At 45.3% G+C, this 20825-nt stretch overlaps 9 protein-coding genes across 10 annotated transcripts; 6 read left to right on the top strand and 3 right to left on the bottom strand.

Moving 5' to 3' along the window:
- Nucleotides 1-276: 276 nt before the first annotated feature.
- LOC117150252 (U6 snRNA-associated Sm-like protein LSm7) lies at nt 277-858 on the top strand. Its single transcript, XM_033317052.1, has 2 exons — nt 277-381; nt 441-858. The coding sequence occupies exons 1-2, from the start codon at nt 367-369 to the stop codon at nt 756-758; spliced, it is 333 nt and encodes a 110-aa protein (XP_033172943.1). The 5' UTR covers nt 277-366; the 3' UTR covers nt 759-858.
- LOC117150251 lies at nt 811-4377 on the bottom strand. Its single transcript, XM_033317051.1, has 4 exons — nt 4179-4377; nt 2131-2863; nt 1542-2064; nt 811-1484 (listed from the first exon to the last, which is right to left on the bottom strand). Exons 1-4 carry the CDS (start codon nt 4375-4377, stop codon nt 1206-1208), a joined length of 1734 nt encoding a protein of 577 aa, XP_033172942.1. The 3' UTR covers nt 811-1205.
- A 553-nt stretch (nt 4378-4930) lies between these two features.
- Nucleotides 4931-9623, top strand: LOC117136941 (structural maintenance of chromosomes protein 4). Its single transcript, XM_033298092.1, has 5 exons — nt 4931-6173; nt 6240-6864; nt 6926-7239; nt 7302-8985; nt 9051-9623. Exons 1-5 carry the CDS (start codon nt 5038-5040, stop codon nt 9519-9521), a joined length of 4230 nt encoding a protein of 1409 aa, XP_033153983.1. The 5' UTR covers nt 4931-5037; the 3' UTR covers nt 9522-9623.
- A 77-nt stretch (nt 9624-9700) lies between these two features.
- LOC117136951 (cytosolic Fe-S cluster assembly factor NUBP1 homolog) lies at nt 9701-10766 on the bottom strand. Its single transcript, XM_033298104.1, has one exon. It carries the CDS (start codon nt 10682-10684, stop codon nt 9749-9751), a length of 936 nt encoding a protein of 311 aa, XP_033153995.1. The 5' UTR covers nt 10685-10766; the 3' UTR covers nt 9701-9748.
- A 464-nt stretch (nt 10767-11230) lies between these two features.
- On the top strand, nt 11231-12145 carry LOC117135203 (probable proteasome subunit beta type-2). The gene is made up of 3 exons (XM_033295288.1): nt 11231-11421; nt 11496-11721; nt 11785-12145. Exons 1-3 carry the CDS (start codon nt 11331-11333, stop codon nt 12071-12073), a joined length of 606 nt encoding a protein of 201 aa, XP_033151179.1. The 5' UTR covers nt 11231-11330; the 3' UTR covers nt 12074-12145.
- Nucleotides 12146-12322: 177 nt separating this feature from the next.
- Nucleotides 12323-12897, top strand: LOC117135204 (COX assembly mitochondrial protein homolog). Its single transcript, XM_033295289.1, has 2 exons — nt 12323-12444; nt 12498-12897. The coding sequence occupies exons 1-2, from the start codon at nt 12393-12395 to the stop codon at nt 12800-12802; spliced, it is 357 nt and encodes a 118-aa protein (XP_033151180.1). The 5' UTR covers nt 12323-12392; the 3' UTR covers nt 12803-12897.
- Nucleotides 12800-13605, bottom strand: LOC117135202 (probable tRNA-splicing endonuclease subunit Sen2). Its single transcript, XM_033295286.1, has 2 exons — nt 13136-13605; nt 12800-13082 (listed from the first exon to the last, which is right to left on the bottom strand). The coding sequence occupies exons 1-2, from the start codon at nt 13602-13604 to the stop codon at nt 12820-12822; spliced, it is 732 nt and encodes a 243-aa protein (XP_033151177.1). The 5' UTR covers nt 13605; the 3' UTR covers nt 12800-12819.
- Nucleotides 13606-13663: 58 nt separating this feature from the next.
- Nucleotides 13664-15427, top strand: LOC117135201 (zinc finger protein 135-like). The gene is made up of 2 exons (XM_033295285.1): nt 13664-13682; nt 13757-15427. The coding sequence occupies exon 2, from the start codon at nt 13786-13788 to the stop codon at nt 15310-15312; it is 1527 nt and encodes a 508-aa protein (XP_033151176.1). The 5' UTR covers nt 13664-13682; nt 13757-13785; the 3' UTR covers nt 15313-15427.
- Nucleotides 15428-15577: 150 nt separating this feature from the next.
- Nucleotides 15578-20126, top strand: LOC117135200 (V-type proton ATPase subunit H). 2 transcript variants are annotated; one of them, XM_033295283.1, is made up of 7 exons: nt 15578-15762; nt 15910-16388; nt 17298-17528; nt 18409-18543; nt 18608-19170; nt 19231-19344; nt 19505-20126. In XM_033295283.1, exons 1-7 carry the CDS (start codon nt 15726-15728, stop codon nt 19581-19583), a joined length of 1638 nt encoding a protein of 545 aa, XP_033151174.1. In that variant the 5' UTR covers nt 15578-15725; the 3' UTR covers nt 19584-20126. The 2 variants fall into 2 exon arrangements, with proteins under 2 accessions (XP_033151174.1, XP_033151175.1); XM_033295284.1 differs by lacking the exon at nt 17298-17528 and having other exon boundaries at nt 15579-15762.
- Nucleotides 20127-20825: the final 699 nt, after the last annotated feature.

Below are 20825 nucleotides of genomic sequence, written 5' to 3'. Positions count from 1 at the left end.
AAATAAATGAATCTTATCGATATCTTTAACCAATATAATAATTATTAAACAAATATTATTAGTAATAGATATGTTCGCCTCAATAGCAAAAGGCAAAAATATAATTTCAAAGTGATTTTATACTATGACAGTAGAAATAAGAGAACTTTGTTGTCATATTTTTAAAAGAACATTATACGAAATTCTTACACATGGTTATTCGATTATTATCGATTATGTACCTCGAAAAGCGCGGCACATAAGATTACTTCACCAGCGCCATCTGCTGGCTAGTAGCGCGTTATTTTGGTGTATTTCTAAAAAAAATTTTTTTTGGTCACTTTACCAGCCGGCATTTACCAAAAAAATATAAAATAAAACAGAATAATGGCAGATAAAAAGGTAAATTAAATAGAATATCAAAATTGTGGTGCTTAATCATCATAATCATGACCTGGCAGGTGGGTGGCAACAATGACGGCAAGGAGAAGCGCCGTAAAGAGTCCATTCTGGACCTCTCCAAGTACCTGGAGAAACAGATCCGCGTGAAATTCGCGGGCGGCCGCGAGGCATCCGGAATCCTCAAGGGCTACGATGCGCTGCTCAATCTGGTGCTGGACAACACGGTTGAGTATCTGCGCGACTCGGATGAGCCCTACAAACTGACCGAGGAGCAGACCCGCAGCCTGGGACTGGTCGTCTGTCGCGGCACAGCCCTTGTGCTCATTTGTCCACAAGACGGAGTCGAGAGCATCGCCAATCCGTTTATAACGCAATAGTCCAAGGATTTGTGGCTGGGATGCGTTCCAGGAAGTAGACTAAGTACAAGGCTCTTTTGGAAATCGGTTTAAATATATTTAGCGGAGACATACATACATACGTATAAATTAGTTCTTAAAATCTAATCAGGCCGCAAAGTACCACGTTTATGAGCCCGCGAAAGTGTTTAAGCTTCTCCATAATATTCAGAGTGTTCCGATTTTAAATTTAATCACTTTATCCTCTTCAGGTATGTTACGAAGTTATCTACGGGTTTGCTTACGGTCAGATTTTGAAAGCTGAATCATCTAAATATGCGTAATCCAATTTATAAATATTAATTTTTCTAAACAATTAAAACCTAAAATTTTATCAATCTTATCAAATTACTTTTGGAACGCTCCTAGCATTATGGATACATCCAAGCGCCTTGCGCCGAGCTCTTTAGTGTCCAGCGGGCTATCACCTTAGTCCAAGCCGAACTCGTTGCGAATCCAGGGATATTGGGCAGGACAATCCATGCAAGTGTAAAAGAACCGATCCTCCTGCAGCACCCGACTCCGCACCTTGCACACATTCGGCGTGTTGCAGACCTGCTCGTGGGGGTCCAAGTCCTTCGGTTGGCAGTGCCAGGACTCGAATTGGTGCAACTGGTTGCTGGGCGTGGGATGTCGCATCCACTGAATCGCCTGCTGGTTAGTCACGAAGAACACATCCGGCAGCTTTTGCAGATCGTCGAGGAATTTCTAAATGATCAGGAAGGAATGAAGATCTAGTATTATGGTGACAAATGGAATATTTACCAGAAATGCATTCAGATAGTCGACTTTCTTGAACCAAGTGGAATGGAAGTACAGGCCAAAGGGTGCCCTATTGCTGAGGTAGTGCCTTTTGAAGTTGTGCGTCAGCATTCTGTACACATCCTCGCCGCTCAAATGCGGTGGACAAGTGTCCACCATGCCGCACATATACTCGCCCACTTCCAGTTGGTTCATCACCAGCTCCCAAATGCCCGGATAACTCCTAGACGGGCAATTCTGATTCACTCCCGTGCAGCTGTGCGGCATCTTGTAGTCCAAGGTGTAGGGCCACAGAGGAGGATTCGAATGCGGCGCAACCATGGAGGAATCGTACACGAAGCCAAACTCCTTCATCATGAGAAACTGTCGATTCCAGCCGACGCGCAAAAAGGGTACTCTCATCCCACGGATCTCCTCCATTCGAACCGCTGCAAACTTATTGATGATATTCGCCTGGCCAACCATCTCATCGAACCAATCCTCAATTGTGGCATTCTTGGACCACCACATCTCTGGACCGCGATGCCTACGGGCAATCAATTAAAGTGAAATCTCAAATTGAAGTAATTTACAGGCTGATCAAACAACTTACGTTACTGAGTGCACTGCGATCTCGTGACCATCGTTCCAAAGCTTCTGCACATACTGATAGTTGGTAAACGGATGCGAAACATAGAATGTGCCCTTAATGGGACACCCGTTGGGGTTTCGCCTGTGCTGTGTGAATAAAACCTTGGAGAACAGCTCCCAGTTATCGTGATTGATGGCATCGTCGAAGGTCAGCAGTATCATCTGCGGAACACTCTGTGCCGGAAGACTGCCGGGTATCTGGGTGCCATCCTTCGAGCAGAAGCACTGCGGCAACTGGCACATTCGCGGATCACAGGCACCAGCCGCATTCGGATCGTGCTCCACATCGCACCAGCCTTCGTCGGAGCCGTCGGGACAGTCCACCGAACCATCGCAGAAGTACTCCTGCGGCAAGCAGGTGCCGTCGGCGCAGCCCAACTGGTACTCATCCGCACAGTCGGCCATCTCCAGCAGTGGCTTTGGAGCCGGCGTCTCCGCGCTCACATCGCAATTGTCCACATTCGCCTTGAAGTCGCAGATCTGACGCACCACATCGAAGAGCAGTCCCTCGGAGCACTTGAATTCGAACACCTCGCCGTCGAGGCAGAGGAAATACTTAGCGCACTCGCTGTTCGTCCAGATCTTGTGCACCGGCCTGTTGGGGTTGCGGTAGAAGCGTGCATCTTGCATGCAACTGGCTGCGCCGGAGGTCGAGCGACGATGCCGAGTCTGGTTGCCGACTATTCCATCATTGTCTGCAAAGCAGGCACACAAAAAACAAAAACTGGGTGTGAGATAGCCGTGTGTAATTAACAAGGAGACTGATTACTGAATAATGCATTGACCCAAAAACGATACCGCTCACGTCAGCCCAAAATTAGCCGCTTGCAGCAATATTTTTGCCTTTTTCCAGCTGGATACCAATCACGCACTGAAATGGGTGGTGCGCATAGTTGCCAATAGTAGTCAACTATTACGGAGCAAGACGACAAAAATCGAAAAAACCCACGTCGCTACTTCAATTGAAACGAAAAGTTGGACAAACCTCAAGGAAATATATATATGAATGTGTGTAGGCCACTTGCTCGTTTAGAAGTGCCTGAATTCCGAGGAGTTGGACTTCGATGACCTTTTTGATTGGCTCGAGGCCTCAATTAACATTATATTAACCATAATGTGATCTCAGATGATTTAAACGTGATGCAAACAATAGTAAGACTTGCAACTAGTCACGAAGTACAGCTGGCACTAAACTAGCAGTCAAAATTATGTTGACTTGCCATTTAAAAACATTTTTCCAATTTTTATGCACCAGCAAACTTGGAAATGGAAATATTGGTTAAATATTGCTAGAATCAGAGTAAACTATGAAGCACCTTTGAGATATGCCTATAACTTTTTTACATCACTCGTGTAATAGGTCTTTCTGGAACCAACGCCAGCTCCACCCACTTGGAAATGCGTCCCAGCCATGTGCCACATTGCGGCGGACGGGCTGAAATGCGTTTGCATCATGGATCGGCAGCAATGGCCCGTAGCCGTGCCGCACCAGATCGTAACTCAGGCGGTTGGGCAAGCGACGCGTGTTGGCCAAATGCAAGATGCGATCTCGAGATTGGAGATATGTGCATATGTATGTGGCGCTATAGCAGATAGACCGACTGACTGACAGTCCGTGTGTGTATATCTCCATCTCGATCTCCATCTGAATCTCAATCTGCAGCTCTAGCTGAATGTCTAGCTGGGGCAGCTGGGCAATTGCAGCATTTAGAAAGTAAATTTATCATCTCCGCTGGCCAGAGAGGCCAAGGCAGCGGGTCAGGAAAATTTCAGCAACTGTCATGGGGTTCAATGCACACGCTCTTTTTAGTTTTTGTTTTTTGGGGACGGGTGCGGGCTTGTGGACAACCCGACTTGGCCCCACTTGGCTGGCCGTTTCGTGTTATATAACTCCTTCGATTCGATCGACAACTTTCACACCCAATGTGCGCATGCGCGCATGAGCATGCCAAAAACTAAATAAATTCAGTCGAACCCAATCGAAAAGCGAACAAAAGGGGAGAAAATTACCAATGACCAGGGCGTCCAGCGAAGACGACATAATCATTAGCGCCGCCATCATCCAGATGCACAAACTGGGTAATCGGTGGGCGTTGGGGATTCGCGCAGTTGGTTGTGGTTTCGAGCGCCGCTGGGCGGAAGCGACGACCTTGACTGTGAAACCCGTTTGGCCATTTGCATTAGAGGCATTTTCCCCCGGGCAGAGCATTTTTCAGCCTGCTTTCCACTTTGCCACTCGCGTTTGTGTTTGGCCGCTGGCTTTGAGCGCTTTAATCTTGCGCGCGATCGGAAAAACGAAGAAAAACCGCCAGTGAAAATGGTTCCGCACCGAGCCAAAGTCGAGTTGTGACTAAAGTCGTGCGAGATGCAGCCAAGGCATTATATATTTGGGCATTTCTCTGACTTGCGGATAGCGGAGAGAAAGCTCTGCGCAGTGGGTGTCTCGCTTATGTTATAGGGGAGCGAAGAGCGCGCTGAGTTATTCATAATTTCCAAACTATTACACGGCGTGTTTGGAAGTTAAGTAGTTTTAAGTATTTTGTGAACTCCATCGAAAAAACTACTTAGTTGATTTTTATTGTTATTTAATTATATTATAACTACAAATAGCAGTTTCATATATGTTTTAGAATATTTATTTGAAATTGGTTCTTAGCGTCGATGTAACGATTTTTAATTTAAATTCAAACTATAGAGCTGCCAACTTATCTGACTTTTTCAACGGCCTTGTCAGTATTTTGCGAGCACATCGAGACGGTCACACTTCTGATAGCGTCCTATTACCATTGGCGCCCGAAATCGCGATTTTGTAATTCGTGGATTTTTCCTAGATAAATCCACACGGAGAATTTACTGAGAATAGCACACGATGCAGAAGGCGCGTCTCAGCAAGGGCACGCCCAAGGCAGCTGGCGGAGCCCGGCAGAGCGGCCAGTTTCGCGTACCGCAGCTAACTGCTCAGCAACAATTGCGGGCGCAGCAAAAACAGGAGGAGGAGGACGCCGCCGCGGACGCGCTGGATGATGCACTGATCTTCGACGACGAGGAGGGCGGCACCCGGATCGGCGACATATACATACCGCCTCCTGTGCCGCCGCATTGCTCCATGGAGAGCACCGGACCGCGCCTGATCATCTCGAAGATTGTGAATCGGAATTTCAAGAGCTATGCGGGCGAAGTGGAATTGGGTCCCTTCCACCAGAGCTTCACTGCCATCATTGGACCCAATGGCAGTGGCAAGAGCAACGTTATCGACTCCATGATGTTTGTGTTTGGCTGCCGAGCCAATCGCATCCGTTGCAAGCGTGTCTCCACCTTGATCCACTCCTCGTCTAGTTATCCCAATCTGCGTAGCTGCTCGGTAGCCGTCCACTTCAAGCAGATCGTAGACAAGGGCGACGGCACATGCGAGGACGTGCCCGACTCTAGCATTGTTATCGAACGCACTGCCATGTCGGACAACTCTTCCTACTACCAGATCAACGACAAGCGGGCGCAGCTCAAGGATGTGGCTAAGCTGCTCAAGAAGCATCATGTGGATCTGGAGCACAATCGCTTCCTCATCCTGCAGGGCGAAGTGGAGTCCATTGCCATGATGAAGCCAAAAGGACAGACTGAAAATGAAACAGGGATGTTGGAATACCTGGAGGATATTGTCGGAACGCAGCGCTACATTCGCCCACTGCAGCAGATTAACCAACGGGTTGATCAACTCACGGACGACCGAACAGAGAAGCACAACCGCTGCAAGCTGGCCGAGCGCGAGATGAAAGATCTGGAGCAGCCGTTCAATGAGGCCGTCGACTATCTGAAGAAGGAGAATGAACTGGTGCGCACCAAATCCTTCCACATCCAAAAGATCATCAGCATCAAAAAGAGCAAGCTGGAGCAGTACACCCAGGAGCACGAAGCCTGTGCGGAAGATCTGAAAACCCACGACGAGGGCACTGCTGCCCTGAAACAATCGCGAGCCGAAAAGGAAACAATCATCCGAAAGGAAATTGAGTAAGTACTTAATTTCAACTTCAAACTAAGCTATATATTACATTCCATTACTTAATTTCATTTCAGAGCCTACGAAGCTCTAGTGAAGAAGCGCGAGCAGATCAAGAAAAGACTTGTGACTGTTGAGAGTGCCTACACAGAGATCCAGAGCACAATGGAGAACACGAACAAGCAGCGCAAGAAGGACAAAGCACAAATAGAAAAGAACGAAAAAGAGGTGGAGAATCTGCACATGTTGCCGGAGAAAAATCAGCGCGAGATTGAAGATTGCAACAAGAAATTGGAGAGCCTGGAAGTAAATAAGGTGACACTGAATGAGGAGCTTGAAAAGCAGCAGGCCGAGTTAACTAAAACCACTGCGCCGCTTACCGAGAAGCGCCTCAAGCTCAGTGACGAACTGGTGGGCCTTAAGGAGAAGGTCAACACGGCTAAAGGAGAGCTGCAAGTGTTCGAGTCGCAGCTCAAGATCCTTAAACAGGCGGAGACCACTGAGTCAAGGAAATATGAAACCCTTAAAAGTTCGTACGAGCAGTCGCAGAAAAGTCTGGAGGAGAAAGTAACAAGGGTGGACGAGCTGAAAGAAAGCATTCCACAGATGAAGACCGAAATTGTCAGCAAGTCCGCGGAAGTGGACAAAATGGTTAAAGAGGAGCGCAACCTATCCATGCAGTGCAACAAACTAAGAACAGAGGTATGGTTCATTTAATTGCATTCTATATCGTTCTTCTATTTATAAATACCTTTTTCGGCAGATCAATGAAAGATCTAGCGTCATGCAGGCTCAGCGATCCAATAACAAGGTCCTAGACTTCCTCATGCGTATGAAGATGGAGGGCAAGATCCCTGGTATTCTAGGACGCCTGGGTGATTTGGGTGGCATAGATGCCAAGTACGACATTGCTATTTCGACTGCCTGCGGGCGGTTGGACAACATTGTTACGGACAACTATGATACCGCATCGGCGGCCATTGGCGCTCTAAAGGAGTACAACGTGGGCAGAGCCACCTTTATTACGTTGGACAAGATTGAGCACCATCGTCGTGATGCCAACTCCAGGATAAATACGTAAGTAATAGCAATAGAGAATAAAAATGTCGTGTACTTACACCATTCACTTACTATTGCAGACCAGAAAACGTTCCTCGTTTGTACGATCTGGTTAAGGTTGAAGATGACCGCGTACGAACCGCTTTCTATTTCGCCCTGCGGAACACACTGGTGTGTGACGATCTAGAACAGGGCACCCGCATCGCCTACGGCAGGGAACGCTACCGAGTTGTGACCCTACGTGGAGAGATGATCGAGATGACGGGAACCATGTCTGGTGGCGGCAATCGTCCTATACGCGGAAAAATGGGTACCCAGGTGCGCACCAAGACGGCAGAATCGGCTGACAGTTCGCAAATATCCCAGAAGGCATTAGAAGACATGCAGATTCAGGCGGAGGAGCTACAGGCCCGCGTCAATTATTGCCAGGAACAGCAGGGCAGTCTTGAGCGCGAGATTCAAACCCTGAAGAATGGCTTGCAGCGTGACGAGGCGGAGTACAAGCGGCTGGCGGTGAGCATCACTTCCCTGGAACAACAGATGGCCAGCAACCTGAAGCAATGCGAGGCGCAGCGGCAGCGAATGCTCAAGAAAACAACAGACGAAACAGCAGTCAAGGAGCGGGAGGAGCAAATAGAAGCAGCGAAGCAAGAGCTGGAACAAGCACAATTCGCCGAACAAGCTGTTTCCAGCCAAATCGAAGAGATCCAGAACCAATACGATACCCTTAGAAACGAAAGTGTCAAGCCCGTGGAGGCCAAGATCAAGAAGGTAAACATCCAGATCGAAAAACTGGCCTCCCACGTGCGGTCCTTGCATGTGGGCTTGGCCACAGCAGATCGAAATATAACGAAAATCACTGGAAACACTAATAATCTCCGTGAGAATATAAAAACTGCAGAAGAAAAATTGAAATTGTTGAATGAGGATCGAAAGAAGGCTCAGGAAAAGAAAGAGGAGCTGGAAAAGGAAATGGAGGAATCGGAAGCGTCCATCGAGGGCGCCAAATCCCAATCCTCCGATACAAAAAAAGAAATAGATGAGATCACCAAGGAGGAGAACAAACGAAATATCGAGCGCATTGAAATAGATACTAAGCTACAAGCTGCAGCGGGAAGAATGAACAAGGTGAAGAATGACATTCCCGGGTGGCAGGCTCAACTGGCGCCTTTGAAGCTCAACGAGATTCCTGGAGAGACTGAACCACAAGCGCCACTCAAAGAACTCAACGAAGAAGAGCTGGAGGCAGAGACTCTGGAAGCCTTGCAATATAAGCAAACTATGCTGGAGGAAGATCTGAAAACAAAGAAGCCCAACTTGAGTTGCATAAAGGAGTTCAACGAGAAGCGCTTAGTCTACCTCGATCGCGTCCGTGTGCTGGAGGACATCACCTCCAAGCGTAATGAGATGCGCGACAAGTACGAGGAAGTGCGCAAGCGACGGTACAAGGAGTTCATGGATGGCTTTAGCATTATAACGAGGAAACTGAAGGAAATGTACCAGATGATCACACTAGGCGGCGATGCTGAGCTGGAGCTGGTCGACTCCATGGATCCGTTCACCGAGGGCGTCAATTTTACGGTGCGCCCGCCAAAGAAAAGCTGGAAATACATCTCGAATCTCTCAGGCGGTGAGAAAACTCTCTCCTCACTGGCACTTGTGTTTGCCCTGCATTATTACAAGCCCTCTCCGCTGTACTTCATGGATGAAATTGATGCGGCGCTGGATTTCAAGAATGTGTCTATAGTGGGGCACTATATCAAGGTAAATATCTCTGTGATTTCTTGTCTCACATTCACATTTTAACGCCAATTGTTGTCTTTACCTAGGAACGTACGAAAAACGCCCAGTTCATAATTGTTTCACTTCGTGTCAACATGTTTGAGCTGGCCAATTTCCTAGTGGGCATATACAAGGTCAGCGATTGTACGGACTCCATCACTATGCTGAACTATCCGCCTACGCTGCCCACTCAGTCGCCGGTGGTCGCTAACAGCCAGTACGTGGGTGGAACGATTGAGGGGGATAACACGATAGCTGGCGAGAACCAAGACGATACCTCCACGGAGGAGAGCCAAGCCCCGCCGTCAGAGCAAATAGTCCGCTTGATTGGCGAGTTAGGGAGGGATACCACATTTGCGCCGCCCTTGGAAAGTACGGCCAGGGACACAATACTCGCGCAAAATGTTGAACAGGCCGCCACTGAGGTTGCTGCTCAACCGTCAGATGCCACGGGAAAAGTAACCACGGATGTGTCCCTAGCAAGCCCACCATCTTCCCCACCCATACTCAATGTTTAACTCCAAACTACTTCAATATTGTAGAATGTTTTCTTATCTGGTAAAGGGGCATGTTGTAAACTGCCTGGTAATCTAATTTCTGGTGAAGACCGAGACGTAATTTGATGACCTCAGGTGGAGTCGGTATTTCCAATTGGAAATATTTTTTCAATACTTATAATAAATGTTACATAAAATTGTACAGGCATCTTTTTTATTAAAAAACCCAGTGGGCTCTAACTATATTCCTAACTAAAGCTGGCCATAATCTTTGAGCAAATTCCTTCCAGCGCCTCAGTGGTGATGTTCTTGAACTCCGTTAAATCCTCGCCAGAGTCGCAGGCTTTGGATATCTGTTGATCCAGAGGCAGGGAACCCAACAGCGGGATTCCCATTTCGGCGCACATGGCAGCGGCTCCTCCGGTTTTGGCTGGAAAGATTTCGGAGGTATTTCCACAATGGCCGCAACGGAAACTGCTCATATTCTCGATCACGCCCACAATGGGGATATTTTGCTTTTTACAAAAGTTGATCTCCTTGCGTACATCCAGCAGAGACACCTCCTGTGGAGTCGTTACCATCACTGCGCGCAGTGACTCCGGGTTGGTGTCGTCTTTCAGGTACGAAACAACAGACAGGTGCTCATCGGAAGTGCCAGGTGGTGTGTCCAACAACAGGAGATCCAGATTTCCCCAGTCCACCTCACTCAGGAACTGCCTGATCATGCCATTCTTTTTGGGGCCTCGCCAAATAATGGCATCGTCCACAGAGCCCAGAAGAAATCCGATGGACATCAGGCACACGTTATCCTCGATTCCCACAGGTGACCAACCGTACCCGGACTGGTGGACACTTTCCCCAAGGGCGCCCATTAAACGCGGTTGCGATGGACCGCAAATGTCGATATCAAGCACGCCGAAGTTGCTGTCCGGATTAATCCTGGCCAGATAGCGAGCTAGCAAGCTGGTTACCGTGCTCTTGCCAACGCCGCCTTTTCCGGACAGGATCAGCAGCTTGTGTTTGACATCTTTCATGGATTCGACCACCAAGGCCTTGCCGGGATCTTCGAGTTTCTTGTTGGGATCGCTGCAGACTCCTTGGTTGGGGCATCCCGAACAGGCGCTTCCCTTGCCCGCCTCCTCGCTTTCCACGCCAGGACAGTGTTCCGGAGGAGGTGCCTGCATGTCTCTTAGCTTTAATAGTTCAAATTCCGTAAACTAATTGTGAAATGAAATGATAACAAGGGAATAGTGTGGCCAACTATTAATCGAACACTCATACAAGTGTTGATTAACTGTAATTAAAATTAAAATTAATATATAACTAAGATATTCAATTTTATTAATAATTTAAGTTATTTATATTTTCCACCCTGTGATGTTAAGATGCTATATTATGATGTACGGATTCTTCACTTAATAAATAATAATTAAAAACAAAAAAAAAATGTATATTTTGATGTTCATATTAAAGGAACCAAAAATGGGTTTAATAAAATAAAGATATTTAAGTAAAGTTGAAACCATTGAAATAATTTTACTTTTAATTTTAGTAAGAAAGTAAACATATACAATTAGAATATCATTTAAATTAGGTATAATTGAAAATTAAGTATAAATAAATGAATTTAAAATGATAAAAATTAAATATAAAATAAAATTTTAAATATGTGTTAGCTTATATTTATTAGTATCTTTTCGGAGTAGCGGTATTTTTAGCCGCCCAGCATACGGTCACTCTCCATTTAACTTGCTTGTCATCGCATTCGGCAACTCACAAACAACTTGTAATTTTCGTTGAAAACCCCGAAAGTATAAATATAATAGCAACATGGAGACTCTACTGGGTATCAAGGGCCCCGACTTCGTGATGCTGGCTGCGGACACCACCCACGCCCGCTCCATTATAGTGATGAAAGAGGGTAAGCCTAAATGGTGCTCATTTTCTTGGCTGCTTGGGTCTTATTTCGTGAGTCTCCTTGAATTTCCATTGCAGATCAGAACAAAATCCACAAGGTGTCGGATAGTCTGCTTATTTCAACCGTCGGCGAATCGGGCGACACGGAGCAATTCACCGAATTCGTTTCGAAGAACATAGCGCTGTACAAGATGCGCAATGGCTACGATTTGAGTCCACATGCATCGGCGCATTTTACGCGCAAGAATCTAGCCGAATATCTTCGCAGCCGCACGCCCTACCAAGTCTTCATGTTTGTGGCCGGGTAAGGATCGAGAGATCAGTCAATCCATATGCTTTCCATGCCTAATGTGTTTCCTCTCCAAAGCTACGATCCCAACGCGGGTCCGGAGCTCACCTTCATTGACTATTTGGCCAATGCACTGCCTGTGAATTACGCCGGTCATGGCTATGGTGCGATCTTTGCATCCAGCATCTATGACCGATACTGGCACCCCAATATAACCCAGGACGAGGCCTACGACGTCTTCAAGAAGTGCATTGCCGAGATCCAGAAGCGCCTGGTCGTCAACCTTAAGAACTTCACCGTCGCCGTCGTGGACAAGGATGGTGTGCGAGATTTGGAGCCAATCAGCGCTGCGAGCCTGGCCGCTTAGTTAGGTTTTGATTGAAGCATTTAAAATGCACAGTTTTGTAATAAAATGCGTCTGGATTTTTGGCTAATTTAATACACAAAGGTGGTTTATCGGTTTAAAGATACATTTTAGTCGGTGTTCTAGACGATCATTAAATAATTTCAATGTTCAACAAATCGAATTATTAAGTAGCATTTTTTATATCTTTTAAAACATGTTTAAAAGTGGATTTAATTTTAGTATCCTCGTGGTATTTTTATATCCCTAGTATTTTTCATCGCATCGGTGGCAGTCACACTAAAAGTTGTTATACAAAATAAATAGTATTTTTTAACACAATATGAGCCTTGAACAACAATCAGCCGTGGATCCTCACAATCCCCATGGATTGGGTGAGTCCTAAGAGTATTCGAATGTGCACACTAACTGACACTGCCCTTGCCAGGCGATCCAAATGATACCAGGTTGCGCAAGGTGGAGCGCGAAGTACTGATACCCAAGATAATGCGCGATCGTGCCAAGACGGAGTTCTGCTCAAAGGAGGTGGCCGACTTCCAGGAGTGCTGCAAGGCCAGCAGTATACTGATGGTGGCCACCTGCCGGAAGCAGAACTCAGCCCTGAAGGAATGCCTCACCCAGTGGTATCAGAACGATGCCTTCAAGGAGGAGTGCAAGCAGATATATCTACAGGAGCGCGCCGACTATCGCAGCACTGGCATACCCAAGAAGCACCGGCTGGAGAAGTTGTAGAGTCCCTAAGTAGTTCCTTATTGTTGTTTGCTTTGTACAAAAGTTAAGTAATTAAAACGCCGCACAATAGTCTCTGTTACTGTGGCTTCCTTCAAGTCCCTGGAAGACCTTATCTCCTTAGGCGGTTGGACAGTCAGGATCAGCACATCCTTATCAGAAGTTTCTGCCACGCGTTGAACACCCTTCAAGTTCTTTGATTGATAGTGATCCGTATCACCAGGCCTTTGCACAATGACCAAAAAGCTGGCATGGTACAAGCGAGGACTTTGCTTGTAGATAACTAGAAGAGAAAAGTTAGTAGATATATTTCTCAGCTCTCTAGTCAAAACTTACGAAAATCACCGCCGAACTTAATGCCACTCTTGATGACCCAATTCTTGGACTTCAAATACACATAGCTGGCCAAGTTCTCAACAAATTTATCATTTTGATCTTTGGCGACCTCCACAAACATGTGGAAGTCCATGAAATTTCCGGCTAAGTTGGTTATGTCTAAAACATTTAAATAGTGAGCCAGGAAGCAGGACTCTTCCATTCCCAGGAGCAGGCTTTCGTCCTCGTCTCCACTTTCAGGTCCTCCGCGAGATTTGCTTCCCTTGCCAAAACAACCATTGTCGTGCAGGGATTTAGCCTGTTCGGGATCAACTATCTCGACGGATAGTCCTGTAAATCTTCCCTTGTAACGTTCGCCATCCTGGCCACTTGGAAGAGGCGCGAAATTCGCATTTTTATTGTAGCAGCGCTTTCTTTTGCAAGAAAATGTAAACTGCATTCTCAGAGATGCCAAAAATAAACAAACCATTAAAAAATACCAAAAACATATGTTTACCTTTTCAAAACATTTCTGGGATAATTGAGCATCTTAATGATGGTCACACTGGTAAGGTTTATCAGCTAGCATTGCATTCAAGTAATAAATAAGCCATATTTAATGCAAGTTTCGTTTCTTTGTAGAAATCCCTTATAACCTCTGATTTAGAAAAATGGAGGAGGCGGTATGCAGGGTTTGCCTGCGGCAGGAAGGCGACATGATCAACATATTCGATGGGACACAGGACCCGGGAGTTTCCATTGCCGATATGATTACCTGCTGGTCTGGCCACCAAGTAGAAAGAGGCGACTTTTTGCCGGAAACCATCTGTCCAGAGTGCTTGGAAGACGCCCGTGAGGCATTTGGGTACATTCAAAAGTTTGAAGGGGAGAAGATCTTTAAAATATTCAAAAGCGAGAGCTCGCGAATAGAAAACCAGCTGGAAGGCCCTGAAACGAATGCAGCCCAGAAATACCATGTAAAAAACGAGCCTGTGGACGATGAGCTATACCTGGAAGCAGTCGGCACAGCATCAAATGATCCATTCGAGAACGACATATGCAAGATAGAAGCTGAGGAGATTAATCAACCCAGTCTCCCAAACTATATTTCAACAGCATTGGATCTGGATACAACCCCAACTATTCCGAACGTACTTTCTCATGGTAAACGACGCTACAAGTGTTCCATGTGCACAAAATCGTTCGCGGCAGCTTCGCAATTTAGTCAGCATATTCTAACCCATTCAGAAGATAATGCCGGTAGCCATGAATCGAAGTATTCTGGCTCAGATTTTAGTAACTCTGAAGCGGACACATACAAAAAGGATGACTATGACCCTGCATCGGAATCGGACGTGCCTGCCCAAAAGTATCACGTCAAACGGCGCCTAAAAAGTATTGCATCCATAGCGCATTTGAAGCAACATTCACTAAATCAAGCTAATATCAAGGCGAAATCTAGTTCTAGTGCATCAAGCAGCACTTCTTACATGCCCTACAAATGTAATTACTGCCCGAAATATTTTGAGGACAAGGACTCCTATAGATTACACCTTCGATCCCATGGAAAGCGATACAAGTGTTCCAAGTGTCCAAAGTCTTTTGCGAATGCAAAGATGCACAAGGAACATACTTTAAGCCACTCGGAGGATTCATCCGATAGACCAAAGTGTCCGCCATCAGATCCTCCCAACCGGGCTTTCAAATGCCCCAAGTGTCCCAAGTTGTTTCCGTTTTCCTCCAGTTGCAGTCGTCATCTACTAAGTCACGAGAAGACTCGCCCATACCAGTGTCCAGAGTGTCCCAACTCGTATGCCAGTCCCTATGCATTGCGTGCCCACGTTTTATCCCACTCCAAGGAGCGGCCGCACAAGTGTGAGCAATGTTCAAAGTCATATCGTCATATTTACCATCTCAATGCACACACGCTGACCCACAGCGAAGAGATGCTGTACAAGTGCAGCCATTGCGACAAGTCCTTTAAGTACCCATCTAATCTAAGCCGCCACATGCGGTTGCACAATGGGGACAAGCCTAAGGAGTGCGAGTTCTGTTCAAAGACGTTTTCCCGCGCTAGCGATTTGAAAGTTCACATCCGCATCCACACGGGGGAAAAACCGTATAGGTGCGCCAACTGCAATATGAAGTTTTCGGTTCTATCAAATATGAGTAAACACCAAAGGAAATGCCTGTCGTAACCTCCGTGATTCCTATTTTTAGGTTGAAGAGTAATTAATGTTTTGTAAGGTACAAAATCTCCTTTAGAAATGTGTGCCTTAAAAATGGAAATAAAAATTATTAATAATGAATTAAGATCCGAATTTACTATTTTAATTAACTTAATAATATTTTTTTAAATGTAATATACCACAAGTACAGAAGACGCGTTGGCAGCTCCAAGCTACCGATAACATCGGGCTCTGCTCGGCATATCGATTTCTTATATATCGAATATTCGATTGAAGGCTGCAGAAAAGTCACAAGACCAGTCAGCTGAATTTCGGTGCTGTGTCGCAGTAGTGTGAAAAACACTCGGTTGTATTTGATAGATTTTCATAAATTCTGTGCTTGAATTTGTGTGTGCCGAGCGTCGTCGCAAAAAGCCCTCAAAATGACTACCGCCTTGTATTTGCCCGAGGAGAACATTGGTGAGTTTTCCCCCTCACCGCACCTTTCTCACTCGACCTTTGCGAAAAATCGAAGTGCGAGTGTGTGGGTGTGTGGGGTGGCTGGCCGTCCAGCGCAGCACCCCGTGCTTAATGCACCCATTAACTTGGTTTACTGCTTGCCCCCAGATATGATTGCTGCCACCTCGGTGCTGCAGCAGCAGGCGGCGGACATCCGCACCAGGACGATCAACTGGGCCTCGTACATGCAGTCGCAGATGATCAGCGAGGAGGACTACAAGGCAATCAGCGCATTGGACAAGTCACGTGCCAGCTTCTTGGCCCAGAACTCCAGCCAGGTGGTGAAGACGCTGCTTAATCTGGTTTCGCATCTGTCGAAGGACTCCACCATTCAGTACATCCTTGTGCTGCTCGACGATTTGCTGCAGGAGGATCGCTCCCGTGTGGATCAGTTCCACGAGACAGCCGGCAAGCTGAAGCAGTGCATCTGGGGTCCGTTCCTGAACCTGCTGAACCGTCAGGATGGCTTTATTGTCAACATGTCGTCGCGCATCCTGGCCAAATTCGCCTGCTGGGGCCATGAGACCATGCCCAAGTCCGACCTGAACTTCTATCTGCAGTTCCTGAAGGATCAGCTGGCCAGCAATGTGAGTCTGATTGTGTGTGGTACTGGGTGAATTCCTTCGATAGCATGTTTATTGTAGCCTGTTATCTGTTTATGAAGATAGGAGAGCATGTGAAGATTGTACCAGTATATGTAGTTTTCTGAGCAATGCTTGCACTGAATCAACCTCCCAAAGTTTTCAAATATTATTTTGTATATAGTCAGTTTTTATAAATGATACATGGGTTTCCTAGGCAGGCATTTAGCTTTCGGCATGTAATATATAGCTTATGATACTGGTTAGCATGCTTTGTTTTAGTGATATGCAAATGCTATAAATGCAAAAACATTTCTAATACAAATTTATTCTAATCCGTTAACGATTTCCTTATGGAAATCAAATGACTAAGACTTTAATTAACCACTTAAATCAGTTAAGAGCTAAGAAACCAAATAATCTGCATTCTGCATGTTTGTCAATATTGAATACCTCTAATTTATTTTAAACTAACTAAACCAAGCAATACTGACCTTGTATACGTTGGAAAACCAAACAAAACTGACCTCGTCTTGGTGAAGTACTCGTGAAATCTCTGCGAACGGGTTGTCAACGCAATGAGTTTGTTACTGCATTCTGCCATACATCAGCACTCAGAATCTTGTCACACCATATCCAAACCGTATATTATCCTGGATTTTTTTAAATTCGCCACCTCACTTTTACCGATCATCACGTGCAATCGTTGTCATGTGTCAATTATGCACCAGAATATAAGTTTGTTATTACCTTGTGTTCTTGTCCATCTATGGTTTTAATTTGTTCCGCTACACTCGAACCCTGTGAACAATTTTAATTTATATGCAATTTACCGTCTATGAATTGATTGAATCGATGTCTGTGGACGAACCGCCCCCACAACCAACGACCCTCGACCTCTGATCCCACCCGTAGGGCTTAGCATATCTGCAAGAGATGGCCCAGCTGGCCAAGCGGACACAAACGATCCTTGTGCACACGCATGGACTGCATGGCAAAGACAAAGACCACCATGGCCACCAGTACAGTCCCACACTGGCCCAGCTGCAGCAGCAGCACGAGCTGGCCGAGAGGGCCAACGAGAGCTATCGCGAGGTGGGCGTTGGCAGTGATCACCAGCAGCAGGATGGCAAATGTGTGATACCGGTATTCCAAACAACTAAACCCCAAACCAAACTCTCAGCAAACCACTCGCCGAAACAACCCAAAACATACACTTACCCACCCACCAAAAACCGCACAAAAACACGAATAAACTATAAAACATTTATGGTCACACGAAGAAACACAGTCGATAAGCTCAGTCAATCCTTATAGTTCCAATTTTGATAGAATTTTAGAAATATAACAACTTAGTTTATCAAATATAAAAGGTTTACCAACTTTTCTGTTATTTACGTATAACAGGAATTTGTAAAATTTATCTTGTAAAAACTGATCAATGATTTTGACTCATTTCGTAAATATGTAATAATTAGAAACTAAACAAATAGTATTTTGTAGTTTTTTTTCTTTACTTTTATTCTTTATAATTCCTACCTCTTCGACTGAGATCCGTGTGTTTGTGTGGCAAATCTTAGTCTATTTCGTAACTGTTTACTAACCCAACTAATAGCGCGAGAGAAGACAGCAAAGGAAAATCCAGCGCGAAGGCTCTAGCTGCCAGTGTTGTCAAGCAGTGTATGAATCAGTGCATATCAGTGTGGTGTAACGGTAATTCGAGGCCCGGGTGATGGTTAAAACTACACGAAAATCAACCAAAATTACACAAAGATAAACCAATGGCATAAGGTGAACTGTTCGAACCCCCATTGATGATGTTGCATTACCAACTCTATCTCTCTTAAATGTTGTCCACTTTCTATTTCACTTTATTTCGTATATTGTACGTAGCTTTAGTAATTATCGTTGTCGTAGCTAGCGAAAAATAGATTTCAGCAGATATCGTCATAACTAACAATCCTAACCAATGAAACTATAATCGAATACGGGAGTAAAACTAATCAAAACATTTTACAATTGATAGAACAACGAATACATCCAGTCGGTGGCCAGGTGCCTGCAGATGATGCTCCGCGTGGATGAGTATCGATTCGCCTTTGTGGGAGTCGACGGAATCAGCACTCTGATCCGTATCCTGTCGACCCGGGTCAACTTCCAGGTGAGTTTGAAATTGAAATGCGTAAATTGTTTGGTACAATTTAAATTCGATTTCTTATTCATAGGTGCAATACCAGTTGATCTTCTGCCTCTGGGTGCTGACCTTCAATCCCCTGCTGGCCGCCAAGATGAACAAGTTCAGCGTGATCCCCATCCTGGCTGATATCCTCAGCGATTGTGCCAAGGAGAAGGTGACACGCATTATCCTCGCGGTCTTCCGCAATCTGATCGAGAAGCCTGAGGATTCATCGGTGGCCAAGGACCATTGCATCGCCATGGTCCAGTGCAAGGTGCTGAAGCAGCTATCCATTCTGGAGCAGCGTCGCTTCGACGACGAGGACATTACCGCCGACGTAGAGTACCTGAGCGAGAAGCTCCAGAACTCGGTGCAAGACTTGAGCTCCTTCGATGAGTACGCCACAGAGGTGCGAAGCGGTCGCTTGGAGTGGTCGCCTGTCCACAAGTCGGCCAAGTTCTGGCGCGAGAATGCCCAGCGCCTGAACGAGAAGAACTACGAGCTGCTGCGTATTCTCGTCCACCTCCTGGAAACCTCGAAAGATGCCATCATCCTTTCCGTCGCCTGCTTCGACATCGGAGAGTATGTTCGCCACTATCCCCGCGGCAAGCAGTAAGTATCGATTTAATATTACGTTACATACAATCCTATTAACAAATCCTATTTCTCTAGCGTCTTGGAACAATTGGGAGGCAAGCAGATCGTGATGCAGCATCTTGGCCACGAGGATCCCAATGTGCGATACGAAGCCCTGCTGGCTGTGCAAAAGCTGATGGTACACAACTGGTTAGTATGGACTTTCCATGCCTCTCATCTCATGCGCTCCCCTTCTCCACATTCAGGTCCAGTGATCCTCATATCATTTGTTTTCAATTCATGACCAGGATTATCATCAAAATTCTCTGTGTACTCAAAATGCGTTTGTTTCTCTCTTTGTTTTTATCAGGGAATACCTGGGCAAGCAGCTGGAGAAGGAAAACGAGAACCAGAAACAAGGTGCCGCACCCATCGCTGGCAAGGCCTAGGTGGTCTAATCAACAAGTCATCCATGCACAGGCACACAACAAATATTTTAGCCAGGCCGCCAGCCTGAAACCTTAACTAACAATAAGAGTCGTAGGGGGATCTATATCTCCAGCCTGATCCTCCGCTTCTCCATCACACTTGCAATGATGTTTGTTCTTGCTATCTTTAAGCGCATGTTTGTTCCCCGTTTAAACTAAGTTTTTGTTAGCCCATACCTCCGTGTACGCCCATTTACGCCCTCAGTTCTTAGAAAGTATTGAGAGAACAATTCGATTTTTTGTTGGCATTCCAAAAAGCAATTCACTGTAATGGCAGAACAAATACAAGCAGCTATCCTCTACAAATTGTTCCATTCAATTCGATTGTTTATATATTTTGTTGTTATTATTATTTGTGTTCTTAATTTTATGAGTGCGCCGCTGTACAGAGTTTTTCTAAACCAGATGATATGCGCTTATTACGTTTATATAGTCGCATCTGCGCACCCACATCTAAGCAAAAAACGAAACTAAAGAAAACAAAAAATATATTGTATAAACCTATCAAGTATTTCTTTCATTAAAAAAATAAATCAAATAAGCATAATTGAAACGAAAAATATGTATTGCATAATAAAGTTGTTATTAAAGTGTATGATACAATTTTGGGAGTGTAAAAGAAAATATACATAAATTAGCCAAAAATATAAAAAGACCAGTGTATTCTTGTTTAACGATTGGCAAACAAATTGTGAATTAAGAGAGCATTTCGACGCTAATAGTTTTCTACTTTGTCTCTCAGTTATACAATCTTATTGTGACGTTTCTGCGTATCGACTCTTTGTTGGATGTTTTCAGTGACTTGTGCTTGTGATGTCTACCTCCACGCAATGAACTCAAGAATTCGTAGCAGTCCAGGATGATTTGTGGTCATCTTTGTGCGACTCAGATGAGCAAGGCCCATATAGATCAGCCAACAAAGATGTAGTCAAAAGCAAAGAGAATGCTGCAGTCGAATTCATCGACTATCAGATACCTATTACTCAGATGACGGGTGAGCAAAAGGGTTAATTAGAAGCTTTTTTTGGGCTTATCGATATAAATTGTCAAGTCAATTATCATTATTTTATGATTTGTCCATATTTTAATAAACTATCGTGTCCGATCAAAAGTTAAAACGAAATTAGTTATAAAAAATCGGATGTATGCGGAATTATAACACTATGATTAAAAATAACAAAGGATTTTAGAATATTCCCACCA

This window comes from Drosophila mauritiana, chromosome 2L (genome assembly GCF_004382145.1).
Source record: "Drosophila mauritiana strain mau12 chromosome 2L, ASM438214v1, whole genome shotgun sequence".
Taxonomy (NCBI): domain Eukaryota; kingdom Metazoa; phylum Arthropoda; class Insecta; order Diptera; family Drosophilidae; genus Drosophila; species Drosophila mauritiana.
Note: the sequence above shows the minus strand (reverse complement) of the source record. Positions and strands in the feature narration are given on the sequence as shown.